Source organism: Stenella coeruleoalba (genome assembly GCF_951394435.1).
Source record: "Stenella coeruleoalba genome assembly, chromosome: X".
NCBI classification, from domain to species: Eukaryota; Metazoa; Chordata; class Mammalia; order Artiodactyla; family Delphinidae; genus Stenella; species Stenella coeruleoalba.
The window spans coordinates 6,927,016-6,946,920 of NC_137152.1; the positions used below are offsets into that span (position 1 = coordinate 6,927,016).

At 45.3% G+C, this 19,905-nt stretch overlaps 1 protein-coding gene across 15 annotated transcripts in view; it reads left to right on the forward strand.

Moving 5' to 3' along the window:
* Nucleotides 1–19,905, forward strand: part of TBL1X (transducin beta like 1 X-linked) — a 271,015-nt gene that overhangs the window by 195,074 nt on the left and 56,036 nt on the right. For all 15 annotated transcript variants that reach the window (XR_013825708.1, XM_079910408.1, XM_079910415.1 and 12 more), the window contains 2 exons: nt 5,718–5,806; nt 19,655–19,773. Coding sequence is in view for 14 of the 15 variants with exons in the window: in XM_079910408.1 (XP_079766534.1) it covers nt 19,716–19,773 (58 nt within the window). In the remaining variant the exon portion in view is untranslated. The remainder of the gene's footprint in view (nt 1–5,717; nt 5,807–19,654; nt 19,774–19,905) is intronic.

The following is a 19,905-nucleotide window of genomic DNA, read 5'->3' on the forward strand; positions in this document are numbered from 1 at the left end:
TCGTTGTTTGGTAGAATTCCCCAGTGAAGCCATTCGGTCCTGGAATTTGTTTGCAGGAAACTTTTTTTAAATTATTGATTCTATTTCACTTCTGGTGACCGGTCTGTAAAAATATCTATCTCTTCTTGATTTAGTTTTGGTGGGCTGTATGTTTCTAGAGACTTGTCCATTTCTTTTAGATTGTCCAATTTGTTGGCATATAATTGTTCATAGTGTTCTCTTGTGGTTTTTTAAAATTTCTGCAATATCAGATGTTATTTCTCCTCTCTCATTTCTTATTTTGTTTATTTGGGTCCTCTCTTTTTTCTTCTTGGTGAGCCTGGCCAGAGGTTTGTTGATTTTTGTTTACCCTTTCAAAAAACCAGTTTTTGGTTTTATTGAGTTTTTCCATTGTTTTATAAAACTCTATTTTATTTATTTCCTCTCTGATCTTTATTATTTCCTTCTTTCTGCTGACTTTAGGTTTTGCTTGTTCTTCTTTTTCTAATTCTTTAGGTGGTAGGTCAGGTTGCTTATCTGACATTTTTTCCTTACTTTTTGAGGAAGGCGTGTATTGCTATGAACTTCCCTCTTAGGATTTCTTTTGCAGTATCCCAAATATTTTGTATGGTGGTGTTTTTGTTGTCATTTGTCGCAAGGTATTTTTTAATTTCCTCTTTGATTTCATCGTTGACCCATTGGTTTTTTTAGTAGCGTGTTTAGTCTCCATGTAATCGTTTTTTCCTCATTTCTGTTTCTGTGGTTCAATTCTAGTTTCATGCTGTTGTGGTCAGAAAAGATGCTTGAAATAATTTCTGTTCACCTTAAATTTCTTGAGGCTTGTTTTGTGTCCTAGTATGTGGTCTGTCCTGGAGAATGTTCCACGTGAACTTGAAAAGAATGTGTATTCTGGGGCTTTTTTGGATTTAATGTCCTGAAAATATCCATTTTTGTCTAATTGTTCTATTGCGTCATTTAGGATCCCTGCTGCCTTATTGATTTTCTGTCTGGAAGATCTGTCCGTGGATATCATTGGGGTGTTAAAGTCTCCTACTGTTACTGTATTCCCATCGGTTCCTCCCTTTACGTCTGTTAGTATTTGTTTGATGTATTCAGGTGCTCCTTTTTATTGCTTTTCAGTAACTTTAACCCAGGGTCACCAATCCTATTGAACGTGGAAAGTTGGGTCACAGAGCTGTTTTTCATGTGGTGGCACTCAACACATGCTAGCCGTCTGGGAAGCATCCTTGTGAAGGACGTGCTTTGGGAAACTCTCTCCTGCTTCTCTGAAAGCTCCGTTTGCTTGGCTTCCAAGTCCCTGTGGTTCTAGGCTTTCCTGCAGCAGCCGTGCTTGTCATTGTCCCATTCTGTGGGTGATGATGGAGAGGCGATTGCTGAAAAGGCCTGCTGCCCCGGGTATCTCTCCCACCTGTCCTTCATGGTGTGTTAGATTCTGAGGGTCAGGAATGCTGTGGTGACTTAGCAGGGTGGTTCTGGTAGAGGTCTCTTTGAAGTTGCAGTCAAGACATCAACCGGAGCTGCAGGGACTTGATGGTCTGATAGGTACTGGATGATGCAGTGCGATGGTGGCTCTCACGTGGCTGGCGTATGGTGTTGGCTGCTGGCCGCAGGCCTCAGTTGTGCTCCGTGCTGACCTCTCCACCAGCAGTTAAAGGAATTTAATTGTACACATTTGATTCATTTTTATCAGGAGACACAATCCATATGTGTGTAGTGAAGCATTTCATTTATGACCCGTAAGAATGCAAGTTTACCCTGAATTTCCACTGAGTGAGCCGTATGGAGTATTTGCTTTGTTCCACAGGTTTGGGCAACCAAGAAGGAAGCATTAGGACAATCTATGAAAATATCCCCTAGATAATTCTTTTTGAATCTAAGCCCTGTGTGAAACTGTTACTTCACCTTCTAATATTTCTCCGTAAGAATCAGGCGGAAGTCATAAAGAGATGAACTTAGTCTAAAATCTCTTCTGTTAAAAAGTTTCTTGGCATTATTGGCATTTGGGGGCTGATGAGTCTTCCGTGCAGGGAGGCTGTTCTGTGCGTTGTAGATGCTGAGCGCTGTTCCTGGTCTCTACCCCCTAGGCGCCAGTACCTCCCCTCCTCCACTTGTGACGACCGAGAGATGTCTCCAGACATTGTCTGATATCCTGCAGTCCCCTGGGGCAGAGAGCACAGCCATCCCTGGTTGAAAACCACTGTGTAAAATAGGACACACCATGATAGTTCCATGCTGCTATTAGGGGTTACATACGTGGATCATATCAGATATCAGTGTGAGTAGGTACCTGGGTAGCCAGAGTCACCTCAAGGGGTCCTGGGAAGCCAGAAGTGCAGGCAATTCCCAACTCAAAACTTTGGAGCTGAACTACCTCAGGGGAGGGAGAAGGATTTAGAGTGATAGCCAGGGCTGCAGGCAGAACAAAACCAATGCAGCACCTCTGGTCGCCCTGACAGACTTGGCAACGCTTCTGAATGGAAGAGTAATTTGGTTTGCCCCAAGGAGAGCGACACTGCACTATTCCTTGTCTCTGGCAAAATGATGTAGAACAATACATACTCAAGGGATGGGAAACGGGGGCGCAAACACATTCCTGGACATCAGTGTTCCTAACAGCAGTATTCACAGTAGCCAAATGCCCGTCAACTGGTGGATGGAAAGGTAAACAAAAGGTAGTCCATGCGTTCAACAGAATAGTATTCAGCCATACAGAGGAATGAAGTACTGATACCTGCTGCATTGTGGATGAACCTTGGAAACATTATGCTAAGCGAAAGAAGCCGGACACAGAGAAGGTGTTGTATGGTTCCATGTATGTGAAATGTCCGGAACAGGCAAATCTGCAGAGACAGAAAGCAGGCTGGTGGTTGCCGGGGCGGGGGGAGGGGGAGGGGGATTGAGGACTGACTACTTAATGGGCCCAAGGTTTCCTTTTGGGGTGATGTAGATGTTTTGAGACTTGACATAGGGAATGATTGCACAGCATTGTGAATATACTAAAGGCTTTACGCTTCCTGTGTGGGAGGACTATTAGTCATTGTCTACACCATTCCATGCCAAGAACTGACGGCAACCAGAAAATGAGTCCTTTTTATATTTATTACTACCTTTGAGAGTAAAGAATATATTGCACTTGTTAAAATCGTTTGTGTTTCAGACTTCCCTAGCGGTCCAGTGGTTAAGACATTGCCTTCCAATGCAGGGGGTGAGGGTTCGATCCCTACTCAGGGAGCTGAGATCCCTCATGCGTCACAGCCAAATAACCAAAACATAAAACAGAAGCAATATTGTAACGAATTCAGTAAAGACTTAAAAAATGTGGGGGGGACTTCCCTGGTGGTCCAGTGGCTAAGACTCCGTGCTCCCAATGCAGGGGGCCTGCGTTCGATCCCTGGTCAGGGAACTAGATCCCACATGCTGCAACTAAGAGTTCGCATGCCACGACTAAAGATTCCGCATGCTGCAACGAAGATCCTGCACGCCGCAACGAAGATCCCATGTGCCACAACTAAGACCTGGCACAACCAAATAAATAAATAAATATTTTTTAAAAAATCATTTGCGTTTCACACAAATCTTTTTCAGCACGTAAATTTTTGCCATCACTGTTTTGTTTTGTTTTGTTTTGCGGTACGCGGGCCTCTCACTGTCGTGGCCTCTCCCATTGCGGAGCACAGGCTCCGGACGCGCAGGCTCAGTGACCATGGCTCACGGGCCCAGTCGCTCTGCGGCATGCGGGATCCTCCCGGACCGGGGCACGAACCCACGTCCCCTGCATCGGCAGGCGGACTCTCAACCACCGCGCCACCAGGGAAGCCCTGCCAGCACTGTTTATTGATAGTGGTTCTATTTAGGTGTTAATAATGGGAAAATCAGGACTGACCAGGGATTGGAAGTTCAGGTTTCTCACTTCAACGTATTATTTCTAGTAACGAACTAATTAATTTTGACATGTTGCATAACCAGAATGTTATTAACCAGTCATATTTCACATTTTTTGTGTTTATAACACACAGATGATGTTAATTACATGTACTGAATTTAACAACTTATATCAAAGATAACCTTCAATTTGTGAGTTACCATCTGTTTTGGGCCAGAGAATAGGAATTTGATACTAAAGCTTTTTCCTGAACAGCTTGTAATGAGAGCTGTTTATATATTAATTACTTAATTGAATTGTTATGGATTTTAATGTTTTAATTTTCAAGCAGTTTGGGGCTTATTGTGGTGACATCTGCTTATATTTTGATACTTTATGGTGTTTAGCAGTTTCATCATAAGGCTCTTGGGTTTACAGCCCAATCCCGAAAATAATTTGCTGTCTGCTTCAGGTTTGCTGTAAGGAGTATCGTCCTATTTCATCTCCACTGCCGAGTTTTTTTCATAATGAAATGTATTTTTATTTTATAAGCAAAGTCAGTATTCCCTAGTGCCTTCTTCAGTCTGGTGCCCTTTAATTTCTATTCAACGAGCTATAGAGGAATTTTGTTTAAATCTTATTATTTTCCTCCAGTGGTAGATTTTTTCAGTTGTCCTGGTTTTATCTTATATATCCTTATGTGGTTTAAAAATGTACTGTAATGAAACTTAAGGGCCTATGAACCTGCTTGTAGAATCCTTTTAGTCTCCTTTCTTTGAACAGTGTAACTGTAAACGTGACTCAGTGGGAGTAATTTACTAGAATTTCCTTAAAACATTTCAAGAGGTTCTGTATACATCCACTAATAAGAAACACCTTCATTCGTAGCCTCACTTATGGATTTGAATTATATTAAACCTGGCACCTCTTTATTATCACTTAAGACTACTGAACAAGAATTTGGAGAAAACAGCAGGCATTTAATTTCCTTAGTTCTTGAGCTTGTAGATAATTTCAACCCTGTAGGAGACTGGATTCACTCACAACTGAAGAGAATTTATGAGGAAGAAGGTAAATATTATTAAGTAGATCCTGGTTGACTGCTTACTGTTTATACTGACTGAAAGGTAAAAATGAGTTTTTGATATGAAGGATTATCTTATGACATATACCCCTGGCTTCTTCAGAAATCCATGCAAGTGGAACCCCTGTGAAACGGAAACGTAGGAAAACAATAATGTAAAAGTTGAGAGTCAGTGCTTGCTTTTGCTTTATTTTAGGGAAGCCAAAAAAGGCAAAAAGGATTCTGACGTTTCTGTGTTTTTTTGAGCACATAAAAGAGTGGATATCTGCACACTAACATGTGTGCCGTGATTATTGTAAACATGTGCCCAGGCAATGTCTGTATTGTCAGAAAAGATGTCTGGAGCATCTTTTCTTCTCTTAAGGGTGTGTACAGTTTAATTTATTGGTTGTATGCGATACGGTCCCTAAAACAAAGATATTTCAAGTGGGCATTAATTATCATTGAATGATAGCAGGAACAGTATCTGAGCTAAAATCAATTTTATTTACTTTGAGACTTTTTCCTTACAAATCTCTACATGTACCATAATACTGACTGGCCGTTTTAATTTCTCCTTTTTCACACTGCAAATAAAACTGCATGGTTTGAGTTAAAGTTTTAGGACAGAGATTATGAAACAGTAAAATGTGTTAAGTTTGAGTTGGGATGAAAAAGAAAAACAAGAATAGGACAGGTCAAAGGTGAACAATTCCCGAAGAATTTTAAGGTGTTTTTTGTTGTTACTGTTGTTGTTGTTGTTGTTTCTCAAATCTCTCTGTTTCTCACCAGGCAGGTCCCAGCAGACACTTGGCGTTTTATATGATCGGATGCTGGGGAGCCCACTGGTTCACAGGTCTACACATGAAGTCAGCCTAAAGGTAAACGCCTGCCTTTGATCTTTGTCTTTTACCTGAAATTCGCTTGAAGCAGAGCTGCGTTTTGCCAAAACTGAACACCTTCTGTTTTAAAATGCTTTCTTGAGACGGAGTCTGAGGTCTTTCTCCTTGCTGAAGTTGAAGGTAATAGATAGAGAATCGTTAAATAATGATGGGTTCTTTAGTCCATTCTACATAACAGATTGGCCTTTTATTGCCTTCTAAGAATTGTGGATGCTGAACCAGCCATTATAAACTTTTCTGGGTCTTACCGGAAGCAGATGACACTTTCTAAAATCATTCCCTCTTGTCAACACGGTGAATTAAAATTAAGCTGCAAAATTAATTACAATTGGGCCCACGAGTCTGGATCTTAGTTGGCCCCTGTATCTTAATGCTATGGTTTATTAGTTTCTTAATACGCTTTGTGTCTGTCTGCAAATTGATTTACTACTTAACCTTGAAACTTCTTAGGAAAGCGTGTAGCTCACTATTTATAGATCTCATGAGAGGATAAGGTGCCCAGAAGAGCTAACCGAACAGTCGTAGCTGCACAGGCATCAGGGGTTGAAGCCCAGGGAGTTCCCTGGCGGCCCAGTGGTTGTCGGGACTTAACACTTGCATTACGGGGGGCATGGGTTTGATCCCTGGTTGGGGAACTAAGATCCTGCAAGCCGCACGGCCAAGAAAAACAATCAACAGTTGAAGCCACATCCCAAACTGAAACTGATGGCTCCCTCCCCGTCCGCTACCAAGAAAAAGCGCTGTTATCTGTTGGTAGATGGGATTCTAGGGTTTGCTTTTATCGTTTACTGTTTTGTGTTTTCTGGTTCTTCCTTTAATTTTTTTACATTAAAAAACTGATAGAACTTTTGTACTTCTAAAAACATCAAGATGGAAATCTGGGGAAGCTTTTTGCTTTATTGTTTTAAAGGAACCAATCAGAACTAAAATGATAGACCCAGATTTAACCAAAGTAAGAACCTTAGAGGGGTGGGGTAGGGAGGGTGGGAGAGGGACGCAAGAGGGAGGAGCTATGGGGATATATGTATATGTATAGCTGATTCACTTTGTTATAAAGTAGAAACCAACACACCATTGTAAAGCAATTACACTCCAATAAAGATGTTAAAAAAGAAAAAAGAATCTTGTGGAAGTATTTTTGTTTAAAGCCAAATATATAACAAGGTAAATATGTGCAGTTGACCCTTGACTGGGTTTGAACTTCACAGGTCCACTTATACATGGATTTTTTTCAATAAACCATGGACTACTGTATACAGTCCATGGTTGAAGCCACAGATGAGGAATCTTGGACACAGAGGCCCAACTGTCAAGTTATAAGTGGGTTTTCAACTGCACAGGGGCCAATCCCCTTAACCCTAAAGGTTCAACTGTATTAGAATTTCAATATTTTACTTAAATATTTGAAAAGCGTAGTTTGTTTTAAAAAATAAAAAACTATAAAAGGTTAATTGAGTCTGTGACATCAGATGTTGACATCCATGTTGTAACATGAATCCTTTTTATGGCCAAATAATATTCCATTGTATGGACGTACCACGTTTTGTTTATCCATTCATCAGTTGACGGACATTTGAGGTGTATTTCCTTTTATTGAGTGGTTATGAATCATGCTGCCGTGAACGTTCGTGTACCAGTTTTGTGTGGATGTATACCTTCATGCCTCTTGGGTATATACCTGGCAGTAGAATTGCTAGGTTGTTATGGTAACTCTGTTTAACATTCTGAAGAACCGTCTAACTTTTCCACAGTGGCTACACCATCAGTCAGTATGTTTTGAAATGCAGTTGAACCATATTTTAAATGTCAGAGGGAAGAGGAGAGAGGGGAGGCCTGTTGCTCATGAGTGTTTCGATTGTGTATTAATTCAGTATTTAGGGAACGTAAGCTTTGCTTGGATTGAATTGAATTGAGCACACGCTGACTTCCTGCTGTGGGTGAGGCATTGGTGCTTAGCTTTATAGATGACTCTGGACATTTTTGTAGCCTTTATTTAGCTCCTTGTACAGTTTATACGTGCAGATGGTCATTTGGGACCGTGCTGGGAAATGACACACTGTTGCTTACCCACCACAGTACCCACGGTGCATCCACGAGCTGGGGAGTCATCTGTGTAAAAACCACATGCCCTTCCTCTCTGTGTTGGGTGCTGTGCGTCAGAAAGTGAGGGCTCATATCTGTTCCCCTTAGACTTCCCTAGTGTCAGCAGGTGCCTCCTTTGAAAGCCATTCGCAGCAGACCATGGCTGTGGTGTTTTCTTGGCTGTCCATTTCACTGTGGTTGGTGTGTTCACCAGGAACATCCACATTTCGGGGCATCACCTTCAGGTTCTCAGACAGGAAGATTTCAGGCTGGGAAGCGGTGAGGCAGGTGTGCTCTAATGTGGAAAGGGGAAAATCTTCAGGAGAGCAAGGTTGGCAGACCTTTTCTGTCCAGGGCTCAAGAGTAGATAGTTGAGGCTTTGTGGGCCAGTGGTCTGTGCTGCGGCCGCTCAGTCCTGCCCTTGTCGTGTGAGAGCGGCTACCGATCTTACGCAGATGAACAAGTGTGGCTGAGCGCCAACAAAACTTCACTGATGGACACTGGAATTTGAATGTCATATCAGTTTCATGGGTGGCAAAATAGCATTGTTTTGATTTCCTTTTCAACCATTTAAAAATGTAAAAGCTATCGATAGGTCACAGTCCTTGCAGAATGCAGCTGCAGGTGGGAATTGGCCCGTGGGCCACAGTGAGCCCACCTCGACCTAGAGAAACACACCTGTGTTATTTCTCCCTCTTCTGACTGCAGCCTTTGAGTTGGAGGACATCCGAGGTGCAACTCTGCAAGGTCTGTGGCGTGCTTAGGCCAGCATCCAAGTTGTGGTTCCTTGACGAAAGCACTGCAGATTCTCAGGGAATCGAGACTTGTAGGAATCTGAGGGCCTTCCATGTGAAGGGCGGCTCTGGACTTGTGTAACCGCCGCTGCTCAGATGTTCTCAGCCCTAGGCAGTTCCCCGCCCCTCCCCAGGGGACATTTGATCACGTCTGGAGATGTTTTTCAGGGAGATAGCTTCTGGCATCGACTGGGTGGAGACCAGGGGTGCTGCTCTACAGTGCACAGGGCAGCCCATCCCAGAGATTTCTGTGCTCCCCAAAGTCCGGAGTACTGAGAGTGACGAACCCGACTCACTGCTACTGTCCCTACTTTATTTTGTGTTTTAATCTGAACGGTTCTGTGGCTGTGGAAATTTAAGATGGCGAGCATTTGACTACAAGACTGAGTTCCTGCGTTTGCCGACATAACATGAGACTCATTGAACTCTCAGCAGATGCTTGGGTTCACGATGCTTTAAGTATTTTTCTTTTAAAACTTTTTTTGTTGTTGTCATTCATTTAAATTTAAGCATCAAAATACGCTTTAACACCAAGATTTTTGAGACGCAGGCAGGCTACCTCAAAGGGCAAGGCATCGCCCGCCTTAACATCTACGGAGAAAACCACAGGGTTTATTTTTCAGAACTCTGGAGGTCACTTTATATGAGTAAATGACCTCACTTACGACTCCACCTACTGCAGAAAAGGGAATCATCAGGGCCCAAATAAATCCTGCGTTATGTGGGTGAAAATCACAGCGTCTTAGAGGTTTCATAACCAGCCTGTACATATTGCTGAAATTTGTCTGAGGGCCTAGTGCACATGGTAAACAATCCGATTGCAGCCTGTCAGTCTTAGAGATAATTAAAATCTGTACGTTAATTTACAGATTAATCGGAAGCGTTAGCTTACAAGACCCAAGTCATTAGAAAAAGAAGACAGACTACTCTTATGTGGAAGCAGCGGCTGTCTGTGTCTCCCAAGGCACTTTGCTTTGAAATCTTGGGTACCTGAACTGGCATTTCACTGTGTAGGGGAGAAGACTGAAACGATAACTGTGCGATTGGTCTCACATGCATCGTCTGGCTCCGTGATGCAGACTTTCTTAGCAGGGGTTTGCTGTTACTGGGTGGGACATTTTTTAGGAAGGCTTCCTTCTGGGTCTGCCTCCCGATCAGGCAGAGAAGTGGAGGGTGGGGAGGGTTTGCGGCTCAGAGGGTTTGCGAGAGGACCCGGGGGCCGCTCTGGAGATGCGCACGTGGTCTTGGCGGTAACTCCAGGACGGGACGCCTCTCTTGTCACGTCAGCATCCTTCATGGCTCTGCACACAGGGTTGGGATGCAAGGCCCCAGCCAGCCGTTAATTAACCCAGAAGGGCAGCCAGGCACAGAAAGGACCCTCTCTGAATGCCTCACGCAGGGGATGTTTTGGATTTTGTGAAGCGCCGCATTATTTTCGTAACCCGAGAAGACTCCCTTCTCTCTGCTCTCTCGACCCTGCGGCTTTATTTCCTACTCAGCTGGGTTGCTCTCATAGTGATGATTTCTGAAGACGCTGCCAGCTTTTAATGACATTTTAATGAACATGAAAACAGTTCACGTTCATAGGAGAGAATTTGGAAGCTACAGAAAGGCACGCACACACACACAGATAAAGTTCCAGCGTGATCGCACCCTGGAGAGATGGGTGTATTTTATTATCTTTTTTATATCTTAGAGGGTATCTTTTGTGTGCGTGTGCAAAATGAAATATAGCGACATGCACGTTCCATCCTGAAACCTATTTTGTTCATGTATCGCCGTATCATGGACATTTTCTCCCATCGTGAAAATCCTTTTGAGGACTGCATCTTACGACACTAGTTCATTTTTATATTTAAATGGCAATTCCACTGCTAGGCCTGTGAACTCTGATAATAAAATGATAGTTCTTTGATTATATTTATAATTTTGGACCATTTGACTCCCAAGTAAGTAAATATAACTGTAAAATGAGTGAAAAATCTTACCTTTGGGGGGATTTTTCTTTTCTTACCATAAAATAATAGACATACTCATTGGTGAATGAAGATATGTCTATTAAAAAAAGAAAAACCACTGTTAACATTTTCCTGTTCCCCGCCCTATCTTTTCTATGTATGTATTCTCCTGTAATCGGGGTCCGACTGTAAGTGCCTTAATTTATTGAATCGCACTCATGCTGTCATCGGACAACAAAACAGCTTTCGGTCCTTCCAGTGGCTACGTATCGGCTTCGTTACAGTTATGCCGGAAGAACAGGTATATGCAGTGTATAAAACAAGCCCGCTTCATCTCCACAAGAAGCTGGGTCCCCGTCAAGATTGTACAGAAGAATTTATATGTAAATGCTGGTGCGTAAATTAAAACTCCTCATCTTAAACTGACCACCGGGAAACTCAGTTTCCGTTTGAAGAGAGAAAAACATTATGGATAAAGCGAGCAGGGAGGTAAGACCCAGTGCGTTCCAGTCAGCAGAGAATTTGTGAAATGCGGAGAGAAGGAAAGTGCCTTGTTACGATGAGGTCATTTCTAGCAGATTTTCCAGCTGCTCTGGCTCTCGGTCCTCAGTCTGCATGGAATCGAGTCCCAAAGCACCCTGGGCCTCGTCCAGAAGATTACTTTAAGAGATGGATTCTTCCAGCGTGAAAGCCAGCAGACTAACAGCGGAGACAAGACATGAGACAAAGTTTCTTCCGTCCCTGCTTTAAAGGATTTTAAGAGAACATTTCATAATGGGACAGATTGTTAAAAGAGAAACTTCTGCCACCAGTGATACCAGCCGAGCACCACGGCCCCCGCCCTGTAATCGCTGTGCGCTTACTTCGCCGTTTCCGACCCAGCCTCCCCTCCTGTTGGCAGGGAACGCGCTTGCCCTCTCTGTCTTCCTCTAGCAGAGCCAGCTCTCAAGGAGCTCTCTTGTGATTATAGCCTTTAAGATAATTAAAGAGCAGTGAAGATTTTGTTGTCTGGGGGCAGTGCTCTCCCTTCCCAGAGCACGAGAGCATATTAAATACTGTAAGTGCATACTCAGTACAACGAAACCCTCAGACACCATTTCTCCTGCAACTGAATTACTTTGTGAACTGGACTGTGAGTCATAGAAGTTTTTGCCACCTTGAAATTAGATCGTGAAAAGGAGAAATACTATAAATAATAATGATAAATAATCTTCCCTTTAGCTTCCTGATGGATTTAACCCCGAATTATTACTTATGTTGGAATACTCATCTTTAGTGGGGCAACTCCAGGGATGTCATCCGTCCGCACTAATTTTTCCTCCTTCTGTAAGCAGAACAGTGAGGGAATGTGTAGCTTTACCTCGCGGTGAAGGCGGTCATTTCTTTTTTGCGCACTCACAACGCCAAAGACCTCAAATCAACCTGACTGGAGGTGCCTCGAATCAAAACCGGGTCAGGCAAGAGAATAAACACAATTGCAGTAATTAAGAACCCTTTTTAATTTTTTTCCTTCTTTTGGAGGCCGAGGACGATCTGCCGGTGCTGAAAAAGCTCTCCTTTATTCTAGAGCTGGGGAGGTTGGAAGGCATCCACGGGAGTCGTCAGGACTTGAGCTGGCCACGGCCGGCTCCGGAAGCCGGCGAGGTGCTGCAGTGAGACCCGGCCCTCCGGGTCTCCGTGGTGGGAGTGCCGGGCCAGGAGTGGAGGGCGGCGAGGTGCTGCAGTGAGACCCGGCGCTCCGGGTCTCCGTGGTGGGAGTGCCGGGCCAGGAGTGGAGGGCGGCGAGGTGCTGCAGTGAGACCCGGCCCTCCGGGTCTCCGTGGTGGGAGTGCCGGGCCAGGAGTGGAGGGCGGCGAGGTGCTGCAGTGAGACCCGGCGCTCCGGGTCTCCGTGGTGGGAGTGCCGGGCCGGGTATGGAGGGAGGTGCTTTCTCGGACGGGCTCTCGACCTGCCGCTGGCCTGCTGACGCGTCACCCGCTGCCAGCTCTGAATCACTTTGGCAAGGGTGCTGTGTTCCTCGGGCCCTTTCAGGGGGCTCTTTGCTTTGGGGATGCTCGCAGGTAGCCGAGTGGGAGTAATAGCCGTCCTACGTCTCTCCTGTGCCCGGGGCCCTGACCTGGGAGTTCGTATAAAAGCTGTGCATCCTCACCACCTCTGCCAGGTGTAACGGCTCTCGTCATCCTCAGTTTGGAGAAGGGAAAACTGAGCCACGTGACCCGCCCTGCAGTCCACAGCTAGAAAGGGATGGAGGTATGATTAGGAATCGGGCCACCTGGCTCTGAGCCACGAGGCCCCCGAGTCCTCCGTTTTGTGCTCTCCTCTGTGGCTCTCAGGACGTTAGTTCCCTTACCTCTAGCCAGTAAGTCCGCGGACACCAGAACCATGACCCTGGTGTACCCCAGCTTTATTGCAGCCAGTACAGGCATTTTGAGCTCCACATCACGTGCCCACAAAGACCATCCTTGGAAGAAAGGACACAGGCCAACTTCTCCCCCACCTCACAGCCCACAGTGACGGCACAGAGGGCCATCTTCCCGCCCTGGGTCCCAGGGAGCACTTGGTTCATCCTTGAAGGTTACCCCCACCCCCACACACAGCTCCTTCCTTTCCTTCCTTTTTCATACTTCTCCGCCAGATCTTGTGTCCGTCAGTCGAGGATTCACCTTCTCCCTCTCCCAGACCTTCCTCCCTCTTCCCTGACCTTCCTCCCTCTTCCCTGACCTTCCTCCCTCTTCCCTGACCTAGCCTTCCCTGGAACCCTGCTGCCGTCCCTCTTAGTACCTTGTGGTATAGGTGCGGGACTTTAACTACAGGGGCTTTTGGTTATTTGCATAGACATCTTACTAACAGCTTCAAGGAAGCGGTGTGTGTGTGTGTGTGTGTGTGTGTGTGTGTGTGTGTGCGCGCACCTGCATCTGAGTTTGTTTCATCCTGCCATTGCCGTCGCCATGCCTTGAATATCGTAGGCGCTTGGTAATTTTTTCTATCATCGCTTTGTACCTCATTTATCTCAAGTGCGGGAAAAGCAGGGTGAAGCATTTGCCTGTTTCCATTTGCAGCGGGGTTACAGTAAACACGAGACTGGGGTCCACATGCTCGTCTCCCATGAGGAGTGGCGGCTTCTCACTGTGGGGTCTTCTCGTCACAGAGCGTTTCTTTCTGAAGAGGTGTTTGCAGGAAGTAATGTCCGGCCCTCATGGTGATTGAAGAAAGTCCTTGGCGAGCGTCAGGGCTGTGCTAGTATTTGCAGTTGCAGAGTGCTTCAGAGCTGACAGACACCACCTTCCCACCTGCAAGATGGAACGTGGCTCTCATTTCAGACTCACAGAGGCAGAAAGGAGGCAGAAGAGTGGCTCCCGGGGCCTGGGGAGGGGGGAACGAGGAGGTGGTGTTCACTGGGGACAGAGGTCATTGGCGGTGGTGAAGAAGCTGTGGAGGAAGGTGGGGGGTGGCTGCACAGGAATAGGAATGTCCTTAATGCCTCCACCGGGTTGTGCACTTCAGAATGGTCACGATGGTAAATTAAACGTTGTGTATATTTTAACACAATTGAAAAAACAAAACAAAACACCAGACCTGGGAATTGAGCCACTGACGTAAATTTCACCTGTCTGTGTCTGGGGGAGAGAAGCCCGCGCCCGTCCCCGGAACTTTGAATAGCACTGTAATACCAGCACGTTTATTTATTATACATGAAATTATACAGAAAATCCCTGATTTTAAAAAATCCGTAATTTTATTCTAACATCTGTCTCTGGAAATTGAGCTCTTGTCTTGGAGAAAAGAGGATAGGTAACTTTTTTTCCCAACCTTATGTAGATCTTGACGAAATTTGTCTAAAGCAGTAGCTTTTGCCAAGTGAAGATCAGCCGTTTTACTCATTTGAGTCAGAATAGTGATGTTGACGCAGTAAAATGACAGCAGCCACCTTCAAGCGCTTTGCTCAGAGGCGCCGCAGTTAGACACCAGTTAATCGTTGGTTTCTCTTGATTTTGCTGTAATCAAACCCGAAGCGTCGGCGTGGATTGCATGTTGCTGTGGTTTATGGTTTGTTTAAAGAGTGTTCTCCGGTGTGTATTGAATAGTCTCACAATATATATGCACATTTCAGTCCACTGGTCACTGTAAATCCTTTTTTTGGAACTAGTTAGGTTTTAGAAGAAATAGTCATTTAAGAAATTTAAGCCATTTAATTTAAGAAGGTGTTTTATTGGTGGGGGAGACTTTGATCCAATTATTAGATCAGTTTTTTTGTTGTTTTGTTTGTTTGTTTTTTGCGGTACGCGGGCCTCTCACTGTTGTGGCCTCTCCCGTTGCGGAGCACAGGCTCCGGACGCGCAGGCTCAGCGGCCATGGCTCACGGGCCCAGCCACTCCGCGGCATGTGGGATCTTCCCGGACCACGGCACGAACCCGTGTCCCCTGCATCAGCAGGCGGACTCTAAACCACAGTGCCACCAGGGAAGCCCTAGATCAGTTTTTTAAATTAATACATGTATAGGCATACCTCATATGTGTACATACGTGTACCTCATGTGTACAGTCGTACCTCATAAATGCCACATGTTGTACTTCGGAGACATCGCGTTTTTTACAGATTGAAGGTTGATGCCAGCCCTGCAGCGAGCAAGTCAGCTGGCGCCGTTTTTCCAACAGCATTTGCTACTTTGTGTCTCTGTGTCACATTAGGGTAGTTCTTGCACCATTTCAGACTTTTCATTATTATTATATCTGTTATGGTGATTTGTGATCAGTGATTTTTTTTGTTTGTTTTTTGCGGTACGCGGGCCTCTCACTGCTGTGGCCTCTCCTGTTGCGGACCACAGGCTCCGGACGCGCAGGCTCAGTGGCCATGGTTCACGGGCCCAGCCACTCCTCGGCATGTGGGATCTTCCCGACCGGGGCACGAACCCGTGTCCCCTGCATCGGCAGGCGGACTCCCAACCACTGCGCCACCAGGGAAGCCCGTGATCAGTGATTTTTGATGTTAGTGCAAAAAGATTACAGTTCACTGAAGGCTCAGATTTTGGTTAGCATTTTTTAGCAATAAATTTTTTAATTAGGGTATATAGCTTTTTTTAGACACAATACTATTGCACACTTAATAGACTACAGTATAGTGTAAACCTCTTACATGCACTGGGGAATCAGAAAAAAATCCTGTGACTCACTTTATTGCTGTGGTCTGGAACTGAACCACAATACCTCCAGGTGTGCCTATGTTGAGGTGGACCAGTCAGTAGAAACACATGACACTCTTGTGGACCAAATGGTATGACATCCCTGGTTCTATCGCAGGCCGGGGATGGTTTTTGTTTTCTTTCCTCTGCTGTTTACAAATCAAAAATCCTTTAAGAAGTTAACACCATATTGGGGAAAACTCTCTGATCTTGGATTCTAACTTAAAATTTCAGAGAGAAGATGAATCTGGGATCAGAAAGTAGAGAGCTAGAGCTTAAACAGAAATTTTCTTCGTTGGGAAAAAGGCTAATGCCTAAAGAAGAACAGAGGAACGGACTCACAGAAGGCGTCCATAATTCCCGTCCCTGGAGGATCTTAAATGCTCTTGCTCCAGAGTCCTGTGCTAACGCTTGTGCAGACACTGCTAATATATATTACAGACACTTGTGGGGTGGGGAACGTGAACCAGGCTGTGGGTGCAGGGGTGTCGTCCGTATGTATCCAAATACTTTCTCCTTAGAAAACGAAGATCTGTATGCTGAAAGACAAAAATCAGCACTTTCCTTATGAAAATGTGATTTTGTGGAAAGATTTTACATAGACTATTTGAAAAAGCCAAGCCCTTCTGGTGCATTTTAAGGATCCTTTTTAGTAGCGTGGCCATTTCATTAAGCAATGTCTATGAGCTAGCTCCACGGTGTCTTACAATTTTATAAATGGAATTCATTTCAAACACAAAATGCTTAGTTTTCCTGTATAACAGTTGTTCTCAGCCAGCAGCAGTTTAGCAATTTGTAATATTAGGCAATGTCTGGGGGTGTTTTTGATCATCACAACCGTAGGGGATGGAGGGGAGGTTGTGCTGGCGTCTAGTCTAGTGAGAAGAGGCCAGGGACGCTGCTAAACATCCTACAGTGTGCAGAGCGTTCTCCTAACAGAGAATCGTCTGGCCCCAAGTCAGACTCCCTGAGGCTGAGAGACCCCGTTGGTTAGCTTAGATTTCACTGTTTATAAGTACTCAAAATGACAGTAAAAGGGAGTTAGGGGTGGTGTCTGAGTGCATTCAGGCTGCTATAACACAGTACCATAAACTGGACAGCCTAAACAACAAACATTTATTTCTCACAGTTCTGGAGGCTGGAAGTCCAAGATCAAGACACCAGCAGATTTGGAATCTGGTGAGGGCCAGATAACACCATCTTCCCTTCATGTAAGGTTTACACTATACTGTAGTCTATTAAGTGTGCAACAGTGTGTTCTTACATGGCAGAAAGAGGGAGAACTCTCTGGGGTCTCTTTTTATAAGGGCACTAACCCATTCATGAGGGCTCCACCCTCATGACCTAATCACATCCCAGTGGCGCCACCATTTACCATAGAGAGAACCTGAAACTGAATTCCTCATGAGAACTGAGTCACCATCATTACTGCCACTCAGGATCATCAAAAGTCTCTTTAGAGCTACACTATTCTGCCATGCACATCTCTGTTATTATTTGTTCTGTCCCTTGAATAATGTTTTATTTTTTCACTTGTATATGCTCTGATTTCATAGCTTTTTATTTAGTCTCAGATATCTTCCTAATGCCATCCTCTGTGCGAGCTCCCCAGAGTTCAAGCAGACGTCTCAGGACAAATGTATATTCTGACCGTCAAATTTTCTTCCCAGTGTCTACAAAAGTGCAGAAATACCACCTAATTAAGTGAAGAAGATAAGTATTTTTGCATGACAAAATTCTGGTAACTACAAATTAAAATCTTGTTGTTAAGACGACAAAGTGAGAACTGGAGTGTCCCAAGAGGCCACTGTATTAGTTATCTGCTGCTGCATAACAAATGACCACAAGGTCAGCAGCTAGAAACAACACGTTTATTCTCTCCCAGTTTCCCAGGGTTGGGAGACTGGGCACGTGCGGGGCTCCTCTGCGCAGAGCCTCGAGAGGCTGCAGCCACGTGGTGGCTGGGCTGCATCCTTATTTAGAGCTGAGAAGGGAAGGGTCTTCTTCCAAGCCCACACTGTTGGCAGAACTCAGTTTTCTTGTGGTTGTAGGACTGAGGCGCACAGCTTCCTAAAGACTGCCCTTGGTTCCCTCGGCGGTTCGTGTGAAGGCCGGCAGGAGCGTCTTTCTCTAGTCCAGTAAGAGTCTTATACAATGTAATGTAACACTTATAGGAGTGACATCCGGTCATCCTTGCCATATAACCTAACCAGGGTGTGGCCTCCGTCTCCTTTGACATATTCCGTGTGGTAAAAGGGAGTCATAGGTCCTGCCCACACTGGAAGGGGAGGGGATTATATCAGGTGGGACTCATTGGGGGGCCGTCGTGGGGTGTGTCCATTATGACAACCTTTAATTCAAATCCTCCCAACTTGAAATGTGCGTTTTGTCCTTTAATCTTGTTCTAAACAAATGGAAATTTAATTGTAATTCAATAATGAAAGATTTGCCACCATAAGGCTGCCTGAAAACGTATGGCGTGGATTCTGAAGACAGTTCCCAAACAGCCTGAAATGTTCAGTATTGACGACATAATTGAAGGAAGCTGCGGCCCTTCTTGGCCACTGCCGTTTGGAGTGAACGCTCTTGCACACGTGTGAATTCTGCTCTGTCTGTGGGTGAAAGAGTTCTATTTGAGTGACTTCGGTCCTCTTTGGGCCAGGGTGCTCATAGGTCTGACTTAGGATTGTGAAGAAAATAAGGCTCTTTCTTCTCGTCTGCCTCAGACACAGAGGCTTCCGAAGTTCTCATCATCCCCTCCCTCCTCCCCCAGGTTTCTACGTGCCTTCCAGTCCTGCGGTCTCGGCCAGACTGATGCAGCCAGTTCTGTGGCAAAACACAAACGATGTAGGTTCTCTCTGTGTCTGTGGGCTGGCTTCCTGACACCTGGCCTCTGTGTAGAAGTCATGTCAGGGTGACACATACGCTGACTTAGCTCCGCACTGATGTGTGTCTGCCTTCTCAGGGCCATGTGCACCCTGTAGGTTCAGTGACGGTCAAGTTCATCCCTGAACTTTTATCAGTGGAAGGTGTTATGATTAATCGCTGCTTCAGAGCCACAGGTGTTTTCCAGACCATATGGTCGCCCTGCCTGGGGGTGTCGACGTGCCTGCTGGCCTACCCGGTCGTCTTCCCCATCTGTCTAGGGAAGGGCGGCATCGAAGGCAGCCGCGTCTGTCCTACTGCGCATCGGGATTCCGTTCAAGCTCGCTGTCGACTGCGTTGTGATCATAACGCACACTTTAGTGAATAAAAAATCAGTGTCTCGGGGCTTCCCTGGTGGCACAGTGGTTGAGAGTCTGCCTGCCGATGCAGGGGACACGGGTTCGTGCCCCGGTCCGGGAAGATCCCACACGCTGCGGAGCGGCTGAGCCCGTGAGCCGTGGCCGCTGAGCCTGCGCGTCCAGAGCCTGTGCTCCGCAACGGGAGAGGCCACAACAGTGAGAGGCCCGCGTACAGCAAAAAAAAAAAAAAAAAAAAATCAGTGTTTGTTCTCATTTTCTGTGGTCCCTGAGTTTGTCTCCATTAGTGGTTTATATATGAGTCCATCCCAGCATTTATAAAATACACCAACTCATCTTTTTTGGGAAAACTTTCACCTGTATGAATGTGTCCATATATACATGCACACACACACACAAATATAAAATCTTTATGTAATCACGAAATACAACACGGATCAGCCATTAATTACCTTCACATGCACAACATCCTGAGTATTGTATTTTTTAATCATCTCAGAAAGAATGCAGTAAAAAAAAAAAAAAAAACTACAAGCAGTGCTTCAAAACTCTCTTCCACTTTCTCCTCTCAGCGTTCTCACAGAAGGTGGCCCCCGCTTCGTAAAGACCTCATCGCCGCGAGGTGAGGCTAAGATGAGCATAACCAGTGACGAGGTGAACTTTCTGGTGTATCGCTATCTCCAGGAGTCAGGTAAGACGGAGGCTTCCTGTCCGTAGGAAATCGTCTTCCACATGCCAAGTGCAAGGCGAGCAGCCATGCACTGGTCGAACACTCAGGCGCTCAGAACACTCTTGTTCAGAGGATTACAGGAGGGAGGAGACG